Source organism: Talpa occidentalis, unplaced genomic scaffold (assembly GCF_014898055.3).
Source record: "Talpa occidentalis isolate TD23 unplaced genomic scaffold, MPIMG_talOcc4v2.1 talOcc4.17, whole genome shotgun sequence".
Lineage (NCBI taxonomy): Eukaryota > Metazoa > Chordata > Mammalia > Eulipotyphla > Talpidae > Talpa > Talpa occidentalis.
The window spans coordinates 54372849-54392832 of record NW_023601754.1 but is presented as its reverse complement, the minus strand read 5'-3'; the positions used below and the strand labels follow the sequence as shown (position 1 = coordinate 54392832).

The 19984-nt window shown below is 57.6% G+C and overlaps 1 protein-coding gene across 2 annotated transcripts in view; it reads left to right on the top strand.

Annotated features, from left to right (window-relative positions):
* KDM2A (lysine demethylase 2A) overlaps window positions 1-11705 on the top strand; it is a 98322-nt gene extending 86617 nt beyond the window's left edge. For both annotated transcript variants that reach the window (XM_037517484.2, XM_054697446.1), the window contains exons 15-21: window positions 283-414; window positions 1969-2058; window positions 4135-4844; window positions 6681-6844; window positions 7373-7531; window positions 8038-8253; window positions 8651-11705. In XM_037517484.2, the coding sequence (XP_037373381.1) occupies window positions 283-414; window positions 1969-2058; window positions 4135-4844; window positions 6681-6844; window positions 7373-7531; window positions 8038-8253; window positions 8651-8832 (1653 nt within the window). In that variant the 3' untranslated portion in view covers window positions 8833-11705. The remainder of the gene's footprint in view (window positions 1-282; window positions 415-1968; window positions 2059-4134; window positions 4845-6680; window positions 6845-7372; window positions 7532-8037; window positions 8254-8650) is intronic.
* Window positions 11706-19984: the final 8279 nt, after the last annotated feature.

The following is a 19984-nucleotide window of genomic DNA, read 5'->3' as shown; positions in this document are numbered from 1 at the left end:
AATGGATTAGCGGAGAAGGCCTTGAGAGGCCAAGGACTGGCCAACTGAAAATGAACTGGTCTCTCTGTTGGTCTCTAGAGCCCAGCTAGTGGTTTCTCCCCCATCTTCTTTTCCTCAGCCATTTTCTCACCGAAAACCTCTTCCCCACACGGTCTCCATGCTCCCTCCATGAGGACGGGAGAACCGCAGGAACCAGACTGCTCATCTTCAGCTAAAGGGACGCTGAAATGATCAGGATCTAAGTCTGCTGTCTTCTTGGTTTCTTTTTTTTTGTCCCTTTAGCCCAGGCTGCCCCACTCCGTAACATGTTCCCTCTGTGGAGAGGTGGATCAAAATGAGGAGACACAAGACTTTGAGAAGAAACTTATGGAATGCTGTATCTGTAATGAGATTGTTCATCCTGGCTGCCTCCAGGTGAGGAGAGGCCTAAGGGACCCTCACATGTCAACAAGAGTGTGTCTAAGTGACAGAGGCGACAAAAGGAGAGTGGGGTGTCTGTCCCTGAGGCTCCTACATCCCAACTGCGGGGGCCATCTGCTTGTGCCCTCAACCCTTGATTCCGACATCCGTGATAGATGCTAAGTAAGAATTGACCACAAAATAGCCCTGGCCCCCACCCTGAAGGTCTGACCTCTGGAGGGTGTGTTTGGGGTCCCCACGCCATCCTGTCTGTTCTGGAGTGCTTCGCACCTTTAGGCATCTCTGCTACCTGCTAAAGGCAGGTTGTAATGTGAGCTGACATTTAATGAGTACCTGGTCAAGGTCAGGCTCAGGGCACATCTGAACAGTAGTCAGAAGTTCAGGTCTCAGCCTCAGAGGCTGCATCATCCCCTCTGGCATGGGCCTGGGCCTCCGTGGGTTCAGACGTTCCCTAGTGATTCCACTGTGTAGCCAGGGTGAAGAGCCAGTGTTCATGTGCCTTCTCTCAGTTAATCTTTAGGACACCCTAAGAAGTTGGGAGCGCCTGCTTTTTTCATATTTCTGTAACTCTAAAGGACACTGGTGCTGGTACTTTATTGATCTTCCCAGAGGTATCAGCTTTATCGTGACTGCCAATGGTTATAAGACATCATCAATTATAAGAAGCAGCCCAGTTTTAGAAAGTGAAAAATATGCATCTTAGAATTGATAAAATAGGGTATTATCTCCATGATGATGATAGTGGTTAATAGAGAGATTTTAATATCTGCCAGGCACTTCTATGAACACTTTCCTTTATATGTAACTCATTTAAACCTAAACCTCACCAACCCTGTAAGGTGGGTATTGTTATCTAGCCTCAGGGTGCTTTTTTTTTTTTTTTTTTTTTTTTTTAACATTTTAGGCATGCAAGAGCTGGGGTACAGGCCAGAGATGCGGGGGGTGAGAGATTTCACCATAGACAGAGTGGGGAACAGAACAGGAAGACTGACCGAAATACACTGTTGAGGCGGGCAGCGGGCGAGACAGGAGAGGTCTGCTGCGCCATGTAGGTTTCTCTCTGGCCGGGGATTGAACTCGTGCTGCAGAGTCCGCGGATTGCTTCAGAGTACGGTGCCTAACCCCTTGCACCACCAGGGAGGCCCCTCAGGATGCTTTCTGAGGCCACAAAGGTGACCTCAGTTGAGACCCTGAGTCACTGAGACTAGGTCACTAGTCTGAACACAAGCTGCCATAACTAGCGTGCTCCACTGTGAGGGTCATGTCTGGCGTCATTCCTGGGTGTTCAGTTCCTTCTGCAGAGGGGGATGGTGCCCTGAGAAGAATATACTTGTCAGGAGGAGAGACCCCAGATTAACCCAGACGCCTGGGGTTTCCTTGTGGAGCTTCACTTTGATGGAGTGAGCATTTAAGTGAGGGTGACCGGCTCCCAGTTTCTCTTCCCTGTGGACCACCATCCACAGAAATGGGTAATTCCTCCAGGTTCTTCCTACCATGTGACTTTCTTCTTTTAAATGAGACATTTCTAACATCCCTGTCTGCCGACAGATGGATGGAGAGGGGCTGCTTAACGAGGAATTGCCAAATTGCTGGGAGTGTCCAAAGTGCTACCAGGAGGACAGCTCAGAGAAAGCCCAGGTAAGGCGAACTTGACTGAGACCCACATTAAGAGACTACATTCAGGGGCATTTGCCTTTGCAACTTGTTTCACGCACAGTTTTTCTGAACCAGGGAGATGATTTTTCTTCCTTTTTTTTTTTTAAGAGTTATTTTATTTATTTATGCATGTAAGAGCTGGGGTGTAGGCCAGAGGGTCCGGGGGATAAGAGGGTTCACCAGAGACAGAGTGGGGAGCAGAACAGGCAGAGCTACTGAAATACACCACTAAGGGGAGCAGCGGGGAGACAGAAGTGTTAGGTGGGTAGCTCCCTGGCCAGGGATGGAACTTGTGCTGCAGTGGCTGCCAATAGCTTCATAGTGCTGAGACCTAACCCCTTGCGCCACCAGGGAGGCCCAGGAAATTTTTTTTTTTCCCTTTATGTTACATTTCCCGCCTCACCTTGGTTAATGATGTTTTCCTTTGTTTGAGTTTTTTAATGTTTTTTTGGTTTTTGTTTTGTATTAAATATTACTTCACTTGGGATCTGCAATTTCCTGAAGTCCTTTTTACCATCTGGGGCCCTAGAAAGAGGAACCGGAGCTGGGCTGCTTGAGGAGGGACATTGGGTGAGCAGGGTTGGTCCTGAGGAATGAAACCTGAGGGGACGCACAATGGTGTGCTAGCATTTCCAGTCAAGCAGGTTCACATTTTTTGTCATTTCACCTTTATGGCCTCCCAGAAAGCACCTGCCCTCATGCCCAACTATGTCCTCCAGAGGCAGGCACTCCCCCAGAGGGGACCAGTGCCATGACCTTGGCCCAGAGCAGCTGTGGTTGCTGGCCCAGTGGTCACCAGTCATGTCAAAGGGCCAGCAGGACTCCGGTTACTCAGATGGGCATGACACAGCCTGGTCGGGACACACACTGAGGAGGCAGCAGGCCTAGTATCAGTCATCAGGCCTCGTTCGGGCATACCACAGGGGCAGGACATAGTTCCTTGTCCTCTTCCCGATTCCATTCGTCTTCGGTGGTGGCGGCTGCGGCGGTGATGATGCTCCCTGCTGGAGCAGGGAGGCTGGGGGATGCTGTAGTTTAGATTGCCCTCTGACACGTTGTAAAAATCAGCACGCAGAAGGTGGTTGTTCTCTTGCAACCGTAGTGATCATGGTGATCTAAGAACGTAAGAAGGAAGGGAAACAGGATGGTTGCTTAGGGACATAAAATGTCTCCTTAAGGAAAGTCGGAACTGCTGTGCCGCCCAGCGGAACACACTGATGTGGCTGTGGTGACCGCACAGACAGGGGCAGCGGGAGAGGCCAGGGGCTGCAGAGCACAAGTCGCAGGGGGATGGTTATGGTTCTTTATAGAATGTTGGCTTCACCAGACCTGAATTCCTCATTTTCTCCTGAGTAGGCCTTGGGAAGCCCTGCCGTTTCTCACAGAGCTTCTCATTCTCTGCTCGATCTCTCCCACATGGTTGATCTCAAGGGAGAGGGTGGGGTGCTGAGTGGAAGCAGCAGCCTGGTAGAGTCAAGCCCAGACGCTGGGAGAGCTCAGTCGTGCCATTGACGCCTCAGACCCCGCGTCCTAGTGCCGAGGGCCTGTGCAGGCCACTTTGCTTCTGCCGCTAAAATGAGAACTGTCTCTTGGGTGAAAGCTAATTTAGAGACAGGATTAAAAATGGTCAGATTACATAGGGGTGGAGTTGTGACCTCTTTAAAGGATGTTTTTACCCAGAGAATTATAATCGCAAAATTGGGACAAGAGTAATAAGGTGGGTTTTGGAACATGCAGCCCGGTTTGGAGCCCACTCTGTACTCTGGCGCCAGCCTCTCTGTCACAGGTAGATTTCCCAAATGACCTATTTTGAGGATTTTGTTCTGTGATCAGCTTTCTCTGCACGGGTGGGAGCTCAGGTGTGCTGACTCCTGCAGAGTTGAGTCTGGCCTGCGGCAGACTCTGAGGAGACGCCGCCCATCAGCAGGCAGTGTTCCTACCCCACAACAAAGGAGCTTTTCTCTAGTCCCCGAAGAGCCACTGTGAGGCTCTCTCTGTACATTTAGAGGATTTTGAAGAAAGGCAGCACTGACGTTGCTTTGGGGGCCTGTTTTGCAGAAGCGGAAAATGGAAGAAAGCGATGAAGAAGCTGTGCAAGCCAAAGTCCTGCGGCCCCTGCGGAGCTGTGACGAGCCCCTCACGCCCCCGCCCCATTCACCCACCTCCATGCTGCAGCTCATCCACGACCCGGTTTCCCCTCGGGGTATGGTGACTCGGTCCTCCCCTGGGGCTGGCCCCAGCGACCACCACAGTGCCAGCCGCGATGAGCGCTTCAAACGGCGGCAGTTGCTGCGGCTGCAGGCCACAGAGCGCACCATGGTACGGGAAAAGGAGAACAACCCCAGCGGCAAAAAGGAGCTGTCTGAAGTTGAGAAAGCCAAGATCCGGGGATCGTACCTCACGGTCACGCTGCAGAGGCCCACCAAAGAGCTCCACGGGACATCCATTGTGCCCAAGCTGCAGGCCATCACGGCCTCCTCTGCCAACCTTCGCCATTCCCCCCGTGTGCTAGTGCAGCACTGCCCAGCCCGAACCCCACAGCGTGGGGATGAGGAGGGGCTGGGGGGAGATGAGGAGGACGAGGAGGAGGAGGAGGAAGATGACAGTGCAGAGGAGGGGGGTGCAGCCAGGCTGAATGGCCGGGGCAGTTGGGCTCAGGATGGAGACGAAAGCTGGATGCAGCGGGAGGTCTGGATGTCTGTCTTCCGCTACCTCAGCCGCAGAGAACTTTGTGAATGTATGCGAGTGTGCAAGACGTGGTATAAATGGTGAGCAGGGATACAGGGATCAAGAGTTAGGGGGATGGGACAGGCGGCAGGTTGTCGGTGTGAGAACAGCATGTGTCCTGGCCTCTGGAGGCCTGCCCGCTCCTCAGGGGGCAGCCGCCTGGGCTGTGGAGGGTCTGGTAGAGGCGTGGGCAGGCGAGCCTGCCGCTGTCCTCAGGGAGCCTGGGCCCTCTGCCTCCTCCCTGCTCTGTGCTGCCCCACTCTCAGCTGGGCATGGGGAGTGGTTCTGGGAGGTGGGTTTGTACACTTGGTGCTCAGTACCCTGAGAGCCGAAGATTGTTCCCCCAAGTCAGCAGAATTCGTCCCATTTTCCTGAGAGTCCATGAGGTGCCAGTCACTCGCCTGGTGCTGGTCACACCGCTAAGCCCCTGCCTCAGCTGCCTCTAGTGAACAAGAGAAGCACACGTGGCTTTTCCAAAGAATTGAAGGTGCTCACAAGTTTTCATAGTTTTAATTCCTCATTCCCCAAACCTGGACTGGAATTCCTTTGTCCAGCAAGCAAGATCGTACTTTGAAACTTCCTGAGAGTTAGTCATCCTTTTTAACCAGACCTATACCGTTTCTTCCCAAGTTAGACATTAAGACGCTTGGGGCAAAACCCTGGAGGTGATGAACAGAGATTCCCGGAGAGCATTGTGGGTTTTTCCTTAAACTCCTGGGTCCTCTCTTGAGTCCTTCAGATCCGAGTCTGGCCTGTCAGAGTAGCTCTCAGAGTCAGACTCCTGGGCCAGTGGCTTTACCAGGACCTTGTCAGAAGTGCAGGTTCTCAGGACCTGTCAGACCTCCTGTGTTAGAACCTCGGCCGGGGGGGGCCCCGCAGCTGTTCTCCAGGAGACCCCAGTCTACCTTGAAGTCCACTGCTCTATCGTAAGCTGCTTGTCTTTGCCATAGAAATTCCATGTGCCACCGTGAAATGTTTTCAGTCTTTGAATAAGGAACCCATTCTTTGCGAACACAAGTTTATTTCCCAAATCTGAATTAATACATGACCTACCTAAATTCTCCTAATATTTCTCTTTGTGGGACTAGTGGGCCGCCTGGTGCTGCCCCTTGGTTTCCAGGCCGAGCCGCATAAGACTCCCATTATGTGCCGCCTCCACCTTCCCCTGCCAGCCAGACTCGGAGCCTGGCTGGGGGCGGGGGCTGTAAAAGATTAAACAGAAGCCTGCATGTTGCAGTGCTATTTGTGGCCTATGAACACGTAGACTACGGTGGAAACGCAGGCCTCTTCCTTTGGGCTCTGGTCTGGCCTGGCTGGGAAATGTAAAGATAGCACCGAGAGAAAGCCGAGGTAGAACAGGCCTCCCAGGCCTGATAAAAGAGCCTCTTTCGGCCTGATACTGTACCAGGCGCGTTCTAAAGCTGAAAGCAGGACAAGCTACAGGTGTGCCAGGGAGCGCCCTACGGCCCCGGCGCCAGGAATGACCGACCAGGGCGAGCGTGAGGGCAGCCTTCAACCTCCTGCAAGAAGAAGTCGGGAGATGTGTGAATGCTCCCTTCCATGTGCCTTGGTAGGAGCCATTTTAATGCAAGTGAGGGCTTACACTGTCTGCTGTGTGTCCTGCGCAGTTGGGCACCAGCCGTCCCAAGTAAATCATGGCAAACTGGCTGAGTTTTCCCTGGCTTCTCCTGGGTTTGCCATAGAGGGCAAGAAAGGCGACAACGGGTTTTGACCCCTGTTAGCTTGTAGAGGCACCCAGGGAAGGTGACCCTCCGGATGCCCTGCTAGCATTTCCCAGAAGCCTCCGGCCGCCTGTAAGGGGAGTTCCTGTGACAAGAGGTATCGGGTTACTGACAGATCTCTCTCCTCTGTCACAGGTGCTGCGACAAGAGACTTTGGACAAAAATTGACTTAAGTAGGTGTAAGGCTATTGTCCCTCAGGCTCTCAGCGGCATCATCAAGAGGCAGCCAGTCAGCCTCGACCTCAGTTGGACCAATATCTCCAAAAAACAACTGACGTGGCTGGTCAACAGGCTGCCAGGTGAGCGTCCTACCACAGTCCTCATGGCCCAGGAGCATCGCTTCTCAGGACTGCTCATGGCAGCGCTCCCATGCCTTTGTTGCCTTCCTGCTTGGTGACAGATTTACCCTGGGCCACCGTAACTGCAGTCCCCAGGGCACCCCTGGACTGGCAGGCCAATCATTGCACAGCCAGCGCTGCCAGCCCTGCAGGTGCTCTCAGCAGAGCCACCAAGAGGACATTTGAGTCAGATGCGGCCTTAATCAGCCCTTTGTAAGCCCTGCTTCCCTTTAGCCCTTCGAGGTGTCAGGAAGACAGGAATTCGCTCACACTTAACATTGTTCTGGTAGGAATTATGCAGTCGGTCTTGTTGCTGCCAAAGTAGAGGTCATGGGGGACCCCTGGTGTCTTTGGACCGATGACTAGCAGAGTAGGACACGGTCCCTCTCCCCTGTCAGGCTGGGGTCTGTTTATCTTGGTCAGACCCGCAGGTCGTGGAGGCCTTCGGCGCACTGGCTGACGGAGGTTACTTCACGTCTCTCGTTGCAGGACTGAAGGACCTCCTCCTCGCGGGCTGCTCCTGGTCTGCAGTCTCTGCCCTCAGCACCTCCAGCTGCCCCCTTCTCAGGACCCTTGATCTTCGGTGGGCGGTCGGAATCAAGGACCCTCAAATTCGGGACTTGCTGACTCCACCGGCTGATAAACCAGGTACGCTCTGGCGTCTCTGTACTCGTCAGGGAGAAGCTGAGGGAGCCACAGCAGTGGCACTGTGGAAGAACAGAAAACAGCGATGCCCTGTGCACACAGTAGATATAGGTTCCTTGTTCACAGCCCGCCACCCACCAGTAAACAGGATAGAGCCACGTTTGGGGCCCGAGAGGCGTAGCTCGTGGAAGTCTGGGAAGACTTCACGGTCGAGGTAGAATGCTAAGAACTGTTCACGTGTGGTGTAGGCAAGTGTGGGAGTGTGGCAGGGAGAGCATTCCACGCATACCCTTTTGCTGTGTACGTGAGGCACAAGCTAGCATCTGGGAAGAAAAATCGTGTCTGGTTTCCTAGAAACTGCCCCCACACGCTGCTCACTCCCTGAAGCAGGGCTGGGTGTGGGCAGTTCCGCTTAACCCTTGCGAGGGGCCCTGGCCAGTAAGTAGCTGGAGCTGCCTGCGGCCTGAGTGGATGCAGAGTATCGGTCTGGGCTCTTTTCTTCCCGGCAGGTCAGGACAATCGCAGCAAGCTCCGGAACATGACTGACTTCCGGCTGGCCGGCCTCGACATCACGGATGCCACACTTCGCCTCATCATTCGCCACATGCCCCTCCTGTCTCGACTCGACCTCAGTCACTGCAGCCACCTTACAGACCAGTCCTCCAACCTCCTCACCGCCGTCGGGTCTTCCACTCGCTACTCCCTCACCGAACTCAACATGGCAGGTAGGCCGCTGCGACTTCTGCCGGTGAGCCGTGCTCCTCCCCAAGACCCCAGCCCTCTCCAGAGCTTCCCCAGGTGATCAGAAAGAATCGTGTCAGCTGGTCTCCACACCTGGACATGCGTCCTTTTTTACGTGCTGAGAGTCCAGGAGCTCGAGTCGGTGTGCAGTGCCTGAGCTGGCCCGCCCAGCTGCAGTTTGGCCCTTGCGGCGGGCCAGGGTGCAAGGCTGCAGGCGGGGCCTCTGACGGCACGTGCTGGTGGCACTTCTGGTCTCAGGGCCAGAGAGTTGCGGGGCAGAGTGGGCTTTTGGGGTAGCTTTTTCCAGGGCAAGCGGTAGCAGCAGGGCCAGGGCCCCTGGCTGTGTCCACAGCATTGTCCTCACGGCCACTTTCCCCACAGGTTGCAATAAATTGACAGACCAGACCCTGATCTACCTACGACGCATCGCCAATGTCACCTTGATCGACCTTCGAGGATGCAAGCAGATCACTCGAAAAGCCTGCGAGCACTTCATCTCAGACTTGTCCATCAGCAGCCTCTACTGCCTGTCTGATGAGAAGCTGATACAGAAGATCAGCTAAGACACGCCGAGGCTGACCAGGAGAGCGATCTTCCCCGACTCCCCAGCCAGGAGAGCTTCTCTCCCGACCCTGCACGGGCTGAGGCCAGCGTCACACTCCCTCTCTGCTCTCCTGCCCCCGAGCCCTTCCCCTGCAGACGGGGCAGAGAGGGCGGTGGACACCAGGCTCGCCCACTCCTCTCCCTCCTGAGGAGAAGGGAGCAGCAAATTGTTCCGAGGGGAAGCACAGGCGTGTGCTGTCAAGGTGCCTGCTCGCGAGTCCCGCCGCCCGCCAGGAGGCCAGGCTCTAGGTTGGGGGTGTCTGCAGCTGTCATCTGTGCTGGGCCCTGGGGCCCTCCTCCCTGCCCAAGGGCCCCAGCAGTGCCTGGTTCTGAGCAAACTCCCAGGGAAGAAAGTGGCCCTGTCTCTGTGGCCAGCTTCTCCTTGTGTCCAGTGCGTGTCTCTCCTCCGTCACACTCTCCCGGCTTATGCAGGAGGGGCCAGCAGCCCCAGAAACGCCAGACCCATCCAGAATACACGGTGCTGTTGAGGTGTCTCAGACCTCGTCCACGTCTGCGCTCCCTCTCCTCGCCCTGTACTTGATCCTGTCCGTGCTTGTGATGGTTCCCATGATGAGGCCCCACCCCCGGATGCCGGCTAGTCTCTGTGAGGTCCTTGTTGCACTTAATGGGGTTGAGGCTCTGCAGAGGAGCTGGAACTGTCGGGCCCAGGGACACCCCCTGTATTTGCATCCTAGTCAGATTCTGAGGCACCATCTCATTTCCCCCTCTCGCCTCCCACAAGCCCTTCCTCCTGCCCGAGTAGGGCTTGCCCCGGATGTGTGTCCTCACAGGGAGCAGCCTGTCTCCCCCAGTGTGGGGGTGGTGGGGGGAGAGCAGAGAACTGGGCCACATGCTCCACCTGCCTCCCAGCGGGCTCCCGGCTTTGCTCTGGTGCGGCACCCCCCCAGCCCGGGGCTATGTCTAGCTCCAGTGGCCCACTGATCTGGCACCTTCGACAGGCTCGGGGAGGGAGGTCCTGCTCAGGAGCCAGCCTCCTGCCCTCTGCCTGCAGCCATGGAAGGGGGTGTGCATGTGCCTCGTGTGTGTGGCCGAGTGTGTTAGGCGTGGGGGGCGTCCGTCTTCTGCTCCACCGCCCTGTGTCAAGCCCCAGCAGCTGCCCCCTTTCACTTTGCATTGAACGGCCTGTCCAAAGATCCTCTCTCTAGGGCAGCAGAGAGCTTTTTGCACTTTAAAAAAAAAAAAAAAGAAAGGTCGGAATTTCTTTTGGGTCAATATTTAAGCGTGTGAGGAGATGCTCGTAGCAGCGGCCTGCGGCAAGAGCTGAGAAGTGATCGACGCGGATTTGCACTCTGCTCCCCATCTGTAAGGATAGTGATAGCACAACCTTGCCCCTCCTCGCCCTCCCGCCCCACCCCTCGCTGGCCCCTTTCCTGCTGCCCAGTCCCAGGCTCTCCTCCGGAAGCCCCTCGGGGGAGGGGAAGGAGCCAGGCACCAGGGCTCTGAAGTGAGCCACCCCGAGGAGAGGCCCCAGCTCTGCCCTTGCCACTTCCAAAGCAATAGAGGCCACGGGGCCCCTCTGCCACCTAGCACCGCTTTGACCCTGGCACCGGCTGGCCGCCTGAGAGAGAACTGGGTCCCGCAGGGGGTGGCGTTGTGTCTGTTTCTTCCAATCTGCTGATTCTCTTGGCTGCACCTTAAAAGCAGCAGTCTGCTCCCCACCCTCCACCCCGCCCACTGGGCTCCAGGCCCCAGCGACCTGGGGCTGAGACTTGGAGGAAATGCCAGTGACTTACTCCAGAGTGCCTCAGTTAGGGGACTTCTCTGCAAAGAACCCTGGGTATCGAGCAAAAACCTTATTAATATTATTGTTAATGATCTATAATTGGAAGCTTCCTGCCTTGTCTTGGTTGCTCCTGTGGAAAAATACTGAAGATTGTTTTGTTTTGTTGACTTTTTATAAAAGGGGAGGTGGAGAGACCCCTTCAGAGCAGGGATTGTGCCGGGAGAGTGCCTCTGACTTTGGGACATTTCATCCACAGGATTTTCCAAGCTGGTGGTTTGTTTTGGGTTTTATTTTGGTTAGTTGGGGTTTGGAAAAACCAGCATTTTCACCACGCACGTCCACCGGTCAGCAGGAAGGGCAGCCCTGGCGCGGCGGCAGACGGACCCGCTGCCCTTGCTGGGTTTTCCTTTTCCCTGGGACTCTGAGGGGGAGCTGGCCTCAGGGGTGAGGGTTGGTCTGTGCGGAGGAGAGAAACGTCTCCGTCTGGGGACAGAGGGACCCGGAGTCGCGCTGCATTCCCCGCGACCTGCTCTTCGCGCCGGCCTCGCCGGGAGAGCCCGCCCGCCTCAGACCGCAGGACCAGACACCCTGCCTCCATCTTTCCGAGCACCGGGGCAAAAAACCACAAAGGAAAGGAAGAAAATTTATATATATATAATATAAAATCACTTGGTGATTAAAAAAAATAACTGCTCCATAAATAAAACTCCTAAAGTCACTATGTTTAAAGGGTTTGGTTGTGTTTTTTGTTTTTTCGGAGAAATATTGTAAATATATATTTTTTGTTGCCGATTTAGAGTCAATCTCCAATGTTGTGCTAAGAAATTTTAAATTAAATGTAAGCATTAAGGGGACGAGTCATGCGGTCTCAGTGGACGCGTTGGGGTTACTTTGGGCCAGGGAAAGAGGGAGCTAGTTGGACTTCTGTTTTCTAAACGTTCTCCACTATTGGTTTTAGGCGCGCAAGGAAACCTTTCCTCTGACACGTGGGAATGGAGATATTTGTGTAATAAAATTTTAAAAAGACAAAAAAAGAAATAGCCTCCAATGGGAACTATTTTGATTTGGGTTTTTTTTTTTTTTTTTAATAAAAAGACTTTAAAAACAAAAGTAAAAACAAAACCTCTTCTGCCTCGGTATGTGTGCGCGCGGGGAGGGCAGGTGGGGGGTCCCCAAGGTCAGCCAGGGCTCGCACCTCCCGCTGGGCAGGGCCGCAGAACTCTGTGCTTGTCTTTCCTTGTAGAAATACACCTAACGGGCCTCCCCTGGTGGCGCAGCGGGTTGAGCGCTGCGCTGGTTCGATTCCCGGCCGGCGAGATACCCACGTGGCGCGGCAGACCTCTCAGACTGTCTCGCCCGCTGCTCCCCTCAGCAGTGTGTTTCATCCGTCTGCCTGTTCTGTTCCGGTGGGTCCTCTCACCCTCCCGTGCCCCTGCCCTGTACCCCAGGGCTTGTATAAATCAATATTTTTGAAAATAAATAAAAATACACCTAAAAACATTTCCGGAAACGCCATTTCACCAAATGGCTTCTTACTGGGTGTGAAGATTTTCAATGTGGATTACCTGATTCTGCTCCCCCACCCCCGGAGGGGGATCAGAGCAGCCCTGCAGTCATTGGGGGGAGCCAGGGAGGGTGCTGCTGGTCCACTACTGGGCCCGGACACTTCATCACCAAAGCGGGACTCCACTATCAAAGGCCACGCCTGCGCCAGGGCCCCGGGCAGTTTGCCTGCTGCTGCGGATGCTTAGCTGGGGGTGCGGGGGTTTGCGCCTCCAGCCTCCCAGCCAGCGCTGTTGCTTCCCTTTGCCTCCTCGCCCTGGGGCAGCAGCTCTGGAGAGCTCAAGTCCGCCCCAGGACACCGAGCCTGCTTTCACTGCTACCTTCAGGAGAGCCGGGGGATGCCTGCACGGCCCACTCAACTAGCGGCCCGAAAAGTACCATCTTCAGTTCTGCAAGTTCTAGAAAAAGGCCAGGTCTTGGCCAATGGGCTGACTCCATGTTGGTTTCCCAAAGATGGATACAGTTGTGGCCATGTTTGCATGTTGCCAAAAAAGGGTGTCGATGTTGCCTCCTAAACATCACAGAAACCCACCGGCCTCAGTACCCTCGTTCCCGCCACCCTGGCTCAAGTCACCATGGTCCTGAGCCTTGACCTTGGGAGCCCCAAGTGACCTCTCTGGCCTCCAGTCAACCCCAGTCCCTCACACCTGCAGCCAGAACATTTAGAAGGCAGACTTGACTGCCCCCCTTGACACCCACCAGTGTGCGCCCCTCAGGAGGCTGGAGCCCACCAGGTCCTTGGGCTTTCCCCTCGCCCGTCACCCACCTGCCCCTTACCCGCAGCTAGCCGCGCTCCTCGGCCGCTCCGCCCTCCTCAGCTTACACCCATTTCCTCGGGGGAGCCATCGGCCACCTCCTCCAGGCTGGGCTCCAGGCTGGGTCCCTCGCTCCCACGGGACCAGGCTGGCTTTTGGGGTTGCTTTAGTCAGTCTCCCCGCTGGCCCGGAAACTCCAGGAGGACAGTGGCTCTTTCTGCCCACCGGCTGGTGCAGACCCTGGCACTGAGTAGATGTCCCAGAAACAGTGGCGTGGATGTTCCGGAGGCTCAGAGCCCCGAGGCCCGTCCGCCCCATGCAGTGAATCTGTTGCCGCATTCTCTGAATTCCGCTACCTCCTAGATCTCCCCCCTTCCTATGCCAATGCTACCAGCCTTTTTCCTTCTGCCAACGTAAGCTGCATCCAGACATGAGTTCGTGTGGCACAAACACCCTCAGTAACCCTCTGGGGTGGCGTCTAAACTCACCCCGCCACTGGCACCTGGGGAGCACGCGGTTGGCACGCGCCGGTGGGTCTGAGGCCGGAACCCAACGCCGCTGGCCGCAGGCCTGTGGGCACTCACGCTCCCTCTCTGAGGGTCTGTCCTCCCTTCCAACAACTAGTTCCCCATCTCCCTCCCGCCACAGGGGATTAACTTGGGCCTCCTAAGTCTTTCTAGGCGCCAGCCCCGCCAGCGGCTGGCATCCAAGGGACCTTCTTTCCGCCCACGTTGGCCACTGTTCCAAGCACTTACACGCGGACTCCCGCCGTCATCATCCTCGTTTTCAAGATGAGAAGCTGCTGCGGCCCCGGACGGTATGCTGGCAGCGACCCGGCTCCTGTCGGCCCAACCCACCTGGCTCTCTGGCTTCTCTGTGCGGCAGTTGTCCTTCAAGCTCCCACCCGCACGGCGGGCGGTGTCTTCGCTCCAGACCAGGGCCAAGGCCCAGGCAGAGCTGGGCTCAGTGGCAGAGCTGGGACATAGGGAGACTGGGGCTGGCGCTGCAGAACTGGGGTCCCGCTGAGCACCCGCTGAGCTTGCCCACCCCCTCTCCCAGGGCCCTTTGGGCTCCCCGAGGTCAGGGCTGGCCTAGCTAGCTCTGCCTCCCGTCCCCTGTCCCAGGAGATTGTCAGCACGGGCAGGCAGGCCCCACGGCAGGGGTGAGTGACCTCCTGTGCAGCCGCAGGCTCTGCCCTCCTGAATTTCATCATCATTTTTGCGCCAGGGGCCCTTTGCCGGGGATGGGGGGGGCCTGCTCTCTGCTGCCGGCTGGTGCTAAGTGCCCCGGCGTGGCCACCTGCAGAGCAGGCCTGGCCCTGGCTGGAGAGGGCACCTGTCCCACCTTCACCTTCCCGGGTGCCTGGGGCCCAAAAGGAAGCCTCCGGGCCAACACCCTGTGTGCGCGGGAACAGTGACACAGGCACGCCAGGGCAGGGAGCAGCTTCTCGTGCGCTCAGCCAAGGCTGCCCCCCAGGTTCTGCCTCCCTCACCCCGGGGCGGGGCAGCCCGACTGCTGTTCCCCAGAGGCCAGACGGGGGTGGGGGTGGAGGGCGCGATGTCAGAAAGAGACGCACACAGAAAGACAACACCCCGAAAGGACGGGAAAGAAGGGCAGGAAAAGAGGGGTGGGGGGCGGGGGAGCGTGAAAGGAGAGCAGCGGCCCGGAGGGAAACGGGTGCGGACCCAGCCCCTCCCGCGTCCAGGCCGCGCCCCAGACCGCCTCTCCGCCCACGCTGCACCTGCATCGCGTCCCCCAGTCCCCGGGCAATGCGGGGAGGCCGGGCTGGGGGCGCGGGGCGCGGGCGCGGAGGCAGGGCTCGGAGAGGCGAGGCCACGCGCCCAGGGCGCCCGGCCGGCTGCAGCAGCAGGTGCGGGCCCCTGACCTCGGGCCCCGCACACAGCCTCCCACTCCCGCCGGCCAGTACCCGCGGGGCCGCCGGGGCCGCGGCTCGGACACTCACAGGCGGGCCGGGAGGGTCAAGGCAAAAACGCGCGCCCAGTGGACACAGCGGATTTCGCGGCCAGGCAGCGCCGAGGCGCCGGGGCGCATGCGCGTTGGAAGCGCTCGCGCGGGGCGGGGCCGGGGCGGGGCCGGGGCGGGCGGGGCGGGGCCGGGGCGGGCGGGGCGGGGCCGGGGCGGGCGGGGCGGGGCCGGGGCGGGGGGCGGGACCAAGGCCCGGCTGAGGTTCCCAGGCGGAGCCTTCGGGAGGGCGGCAGGAGCAGGCTCTGCTCTGGAGAAGGGAGACGAGCTCAGCCAGGGGTCTGGAAGCCTGACCGGGGCTCTGGGCGTTGCCTGAGGGCAGAGGGGCTGCTGAGGGACTCTGCGGCTGGGCCTGGAGCTTTCTGCAGACGCCTCCCCCAGGGCCTCCTTACTTGCTGTTCCATGGGCCGGCAAAGCTCCTTTCCCTAACCCCTGACAAAGCTGTTTCTCTCCTATCCTGGTTCTGGCAGAAAATGCCCTTCCAGACTACCTGGGTGGTCTGTACACCTGTGGTCTGTGCACCTGAGGAGGCACCTGGCTTTTGTGATAACTTATCACCTGCCTGATACAATGATTCTTTTTAAAAAAAAAAAAATTATTGATGCATACAGAGCTGGGGTGTAGGCCAGAGGTGTGGGGGGTGAGAGGACTCAGCAGAGACAGAGTGGGGAGCAGAACAGGCAGATCTACTGAAATCCACTGCTGAGGGGAGCAGCGGGGAGACAGGAGAGGTCTGCTGTGGGTCACCTCCCTGGCCCGGGATCGGGATCGGGGATCAAACTCATGCGGATAGGTTCATAGTGCTGAGACTTAACCCCTTGCATCACCAGGGAGGCCCAGAATGGTTTGAGTCTTTTCTTTTTAAAGATTTATTTATTTTTATACAAGAACTGGGGTACAGGCCAGAGGTGCGGGAGGGTGAGAGGATTCACCAGAAATAGAGCAGGGAACAGAACAGGCAGACTGAAGAAATACACGGCTGAGGGGAGCAGCGGGCGAGACAGGAGAGTGTCTGCTCTCCCGCCATGTGGATTTCTCCCTGGCCAACCGGGAATCGAACCGGCGCTGCAGAGGCTACAGACAGTTTCGCAGTGCTGCGCTCAACCCACTGCGCCACCGGGGAGGCCCTGAGTCTTAAATTAATAAATGAAATGAAATCATCAGGGCTTAAGGGGCACATAGTAAGAACCTCTTTTATAATAAACATGACCTTTTGAAGATATAAGATAGATAGATCTATCTATCTATCTATATCTATCTATCTATCTATCTATCTATCTATCTATCTATCTATCTATCTATCTATCTATATGAGAGAGAGAGAGGGAGAGAGAGAGAAAGAGAGAAGTTCACTGCGTCTCCATACGTGGTATCCCTAGCCAAGCATCAGGCCAGGCCTGTAGTAGCAGCTCCACAAATCATATCGGCTGAATGAGGGACAGAATGACATGAGCTCCCAGCCTCTCAGCCAGAGTTTGGCCTTGTCTCACCCAGACATCAGAGAGGGACTGTCCCTGCCAGGCAGGAGTCTCTCCTGGTCAACCCTTACATCCCTGGTGAAGTCAGAGACACCCCCAAACTCATCCTCCTGGGTCTTCAAGCCCAGATGGAGACTGAGTGCACAAATGGGCCTTGACCTGAGCTGGCCCTCAGCTGGGCACTCACTCACACTCACATGCACACAAGGTCAAGTGCAAGACCTTCCCCATCCCTCCTCTGCCCTCTCCCACCTTCCCCTGACTGGCTTCTCCGAATGCTCCACCTCCACTCCTCCCATTATAACAAGCATCAGGCTAACTGGAGGCATACTCTTAGGGGCCTCCCACACACTGGGTCACCACTGAATCCTGCTTCCCTTTGTGGCCCAGGAATCATGCTGGGTGTGAGGGATGCAAGTGACCAGGATGAATAGGGCACCTAGGGAGAGCCCTCTGAGCAGGAACCTCCCAGCCCCCCAGGTGCAGGGGAGCAAGAGGCCTCACACACCCCAGGGAGGGGAAGGGCAGTTAGGTGAGGGCAACTGTAAAATCAAAACCTCGGAGGTAGAAATGAGCTTGCTTGTAGTGACAGAGAACCAGAGAGGCTGGAGGCAGGAAGGGCAGAGGGCATGGAGGAGAGCTGAGGAAAGCTGAGGAAGGGTCAGGCTGGACAGGGCTTACAGGCCACAGAAGGGGGGCTGTTTCTGAAGTGCAGAGGCACTTCCCAGAGGTGGGGTGAGCTTGAGGCCTAGAAAAACTCCGGTGGGCCTCCCTGGTAAGGCAGGGGTTAAAGTATCACCAGCCACTGTGTCCTGAGTTCCATCCCTGGCCAGGGAGCAACCACATGGCGCAGCAGACCTCTCCTGTCTCCCCGCTGCTCCCCTCAGCAGTGTAGTTCAGTCAGCCTGCCTGTTCTGCTCCCTGCTCTGTCTCTGGTGAATCATCTCACCCCCCAACTCTGGCCTGCACCCCAGTTCTTCCATGCATAAATAAATAAAAATAAAACTTTTTAAAAATACAAAAAACTCTGGCGTGAGGAGTGGCCAGGAGGCTCTCAGGAGACTGGTGCAAGCAGAGGTGATGGGCTTGGGTTGGGTCTAGAGGGCACTGTGGGACGCTTAGGGGTAGGCTAGAGACAAGCGCCAGGTCCGGCACAGGACCTGCCAGTGTCTGGGTGGGGGCGGGGGGGGTGGGGAAGGGAGGAGTCAAGGGTGACTCCTGGAAGATGGAGGAGCCCTAGCTGAGAAAGGAGGTGGGCGAGGAGCAGGTTGGACAGGGGCAGGGGGTGGGAGCGAGCGTGGGGGACGATTTAGGTTCACAACGCCTATTAGTCATCGGGTAATGATGTGTCTGCCGGTCTGCCCCTGGGAAGAGACGGGGTTTCACTCCTCTTTCACCCCTTGCCCTCCAGCCCAAGGGTGGCTCAGTCTGGGCACCGGACTGGGAGAAGCAATGAGGGAAGTCCCTGGAAAAGGCACGTTTGCGCCCATCTCCGCAGCCCACCAGAGGGCAGCACCACTGCAGAAAGTCCCCTCTCGCAGGCCAGTGACTGGGACCAACCTCTGCCCAACCCGGGGCTTCCAAGGGCGCCCTTCCAGGGTCCCAGGAATGAGTGAGGGGCACCTGGACACCGACGCTCTCAAAGGGCCCGACTTCAGGCCTTCCAGGTCTGTGGGTGCGAGCGGCAGTCTTCAGACGCCGGGTGCAGGGGTTGCTGGGGCCGGCTGCCTGCTGCAGCAGGGCAGCAGGTGGCTTTCCTGAGCCCACGAGGATGCTGGTCTGACAAGTTCATCAGGCAGGAGTTTTTTTAAATGGGGACTTGGTCCAGAAAACCCAGGCTGGCGTGTGGCTGCCGAGTCCCAAAGGTTGGGGGTGGGGCAGGAAGTGGGGAGGTTAGAGGCATCCTCACTGCCTCTGGCCCAGTTCTGCTCTAGCCCCAGGCCGCCCGCCCTGGGAGAGGTGCTCCCTGCTCCTCCCTCAGTCATTCCTCCGACATGACCACAGTCCTGAGGTGGCCAGCAGGGGTAAGAGAAGAGGCAGGAGCATCACCTGCAGTTGGAGATGGTAGGGATCCTTCTTTTTGAAACAACAGTTAGCATTTCCCAATGGGGATGCATTTCCACTTGACACACACAAGGCCCCACACACTCGCCTCCCCGCTCACACTGTCAAAAGCTTGAAATGATGCATCTTGCAACTCATGTTTTCAAATCAAAGAAATGGGTGGTAAATGTGGCATCAGAGCTGTACGAAGTGCGGGGGCCAGGGATTGGAGGAGCTGGGTCTGAAAGGATGAGCAGGAGTTAGCCAGAGGACTCCCAGGCACGGGGAGCAGCCATGGGTGGAGGTCAGAACAGATGGGGGCACAGGTGAGGTCCCCAGGCGCAGAGGGGAGCTGGACAGGGGAGCAGTGTCCAGTCATCCAAGGCAATGACTTGCAGGTTCAGCAACTTGGTCACCTGGTCTGCTTTGGGCAGAGAGGGGTGCTGCTCCCACACTCTCAGCGGCCCTGTGACCTCATCAGACCTAGATTGGGGGGAGGCCTTTTTGGTCAGAGCCTGCATTGGGGCAGCAGCCACACGACCCAGAGACGTCGACAGGTTCCAGAAGATTCTCAGCAGGCTAAGCAGGAGGGTGGGCTGAGAGACTGGGGGTGGGGGAGGGAAGGTCAAGAGTGAGGCCTGGAGCTCTGACTAGGGTATGCGCGAACAGTGGTGTCACCCCCGAGAAGGGAACCACACTGTCTCTGAAGCCCTCCGCCCCGGGGTCTGTCGAGGCTGATCTCGGAAGGTGGCAAGAGTACTTGGGGGAGGGGGGCACCCTCTCTGCTTACGGGCCCTGGCTACTGGCCCACAAGCTGGCATGAAGTGGGCACAAGGGGCACAAGGGCTGGAGAGGATCTGGTTGTCTTGGAAAGTAGAGAGAGGCTCTTGAGAGGGGCATGTTGGGATTCGGGGTGCTGGCTTGAGCAGCAGTGGACCCCAGCCCCCTCCACCCTCGTGGGCTCTCAGCGCTGAGACCCCTGTGACGCCGGCGGGAAGAGGTTCCGTCCCATCTTGCCCACCGTGGTGGAAGGTCTGGGGTGCCCGCCGGGCCGAGGGGCTCCAGCCAGTCCAGGGAGCCCAGCGCCAGGTCCTGAGCGGGAGTCCTGGGGCCGCGGGGCGCGGCTGGAGCAGGAGGAGGCGGGGCTGGGCTGGGGCTGCGGCGCCCCGGGCCTGACTGCACCCGTGGGTGCCGGGCTCCGGAGGACACGTTTCGGGTTCTGGGTTCGGTCCGCGTCCTGCGGCCCAGTGTCAGCCCTTGGGCCCGGCACCCTGGAGTAGGGTGGACCAGCCCAGGTCCCGGCCTCGGTGTGGGCCCCGGCCCAGTCGGCGGGTTAGGTCCCCTGTGGCCCGGCTCTGGCTAGGGTCCGGGACCGGGGCGGGTCGGGGTCACAGTCCGCGGCGGGGATCAGCCCTGAGGTCACGGCCCGAACCCCGACCCTGGCGTTCTCGGGGGCGGGGAGCGCGCGGGGGGGGGGCCGGGCCGGGGTGTGCGGGGGGCCGGGGCCGCCTTCCGAGGCCTCGGTGGAATAAGGGCGGGTCTGGGC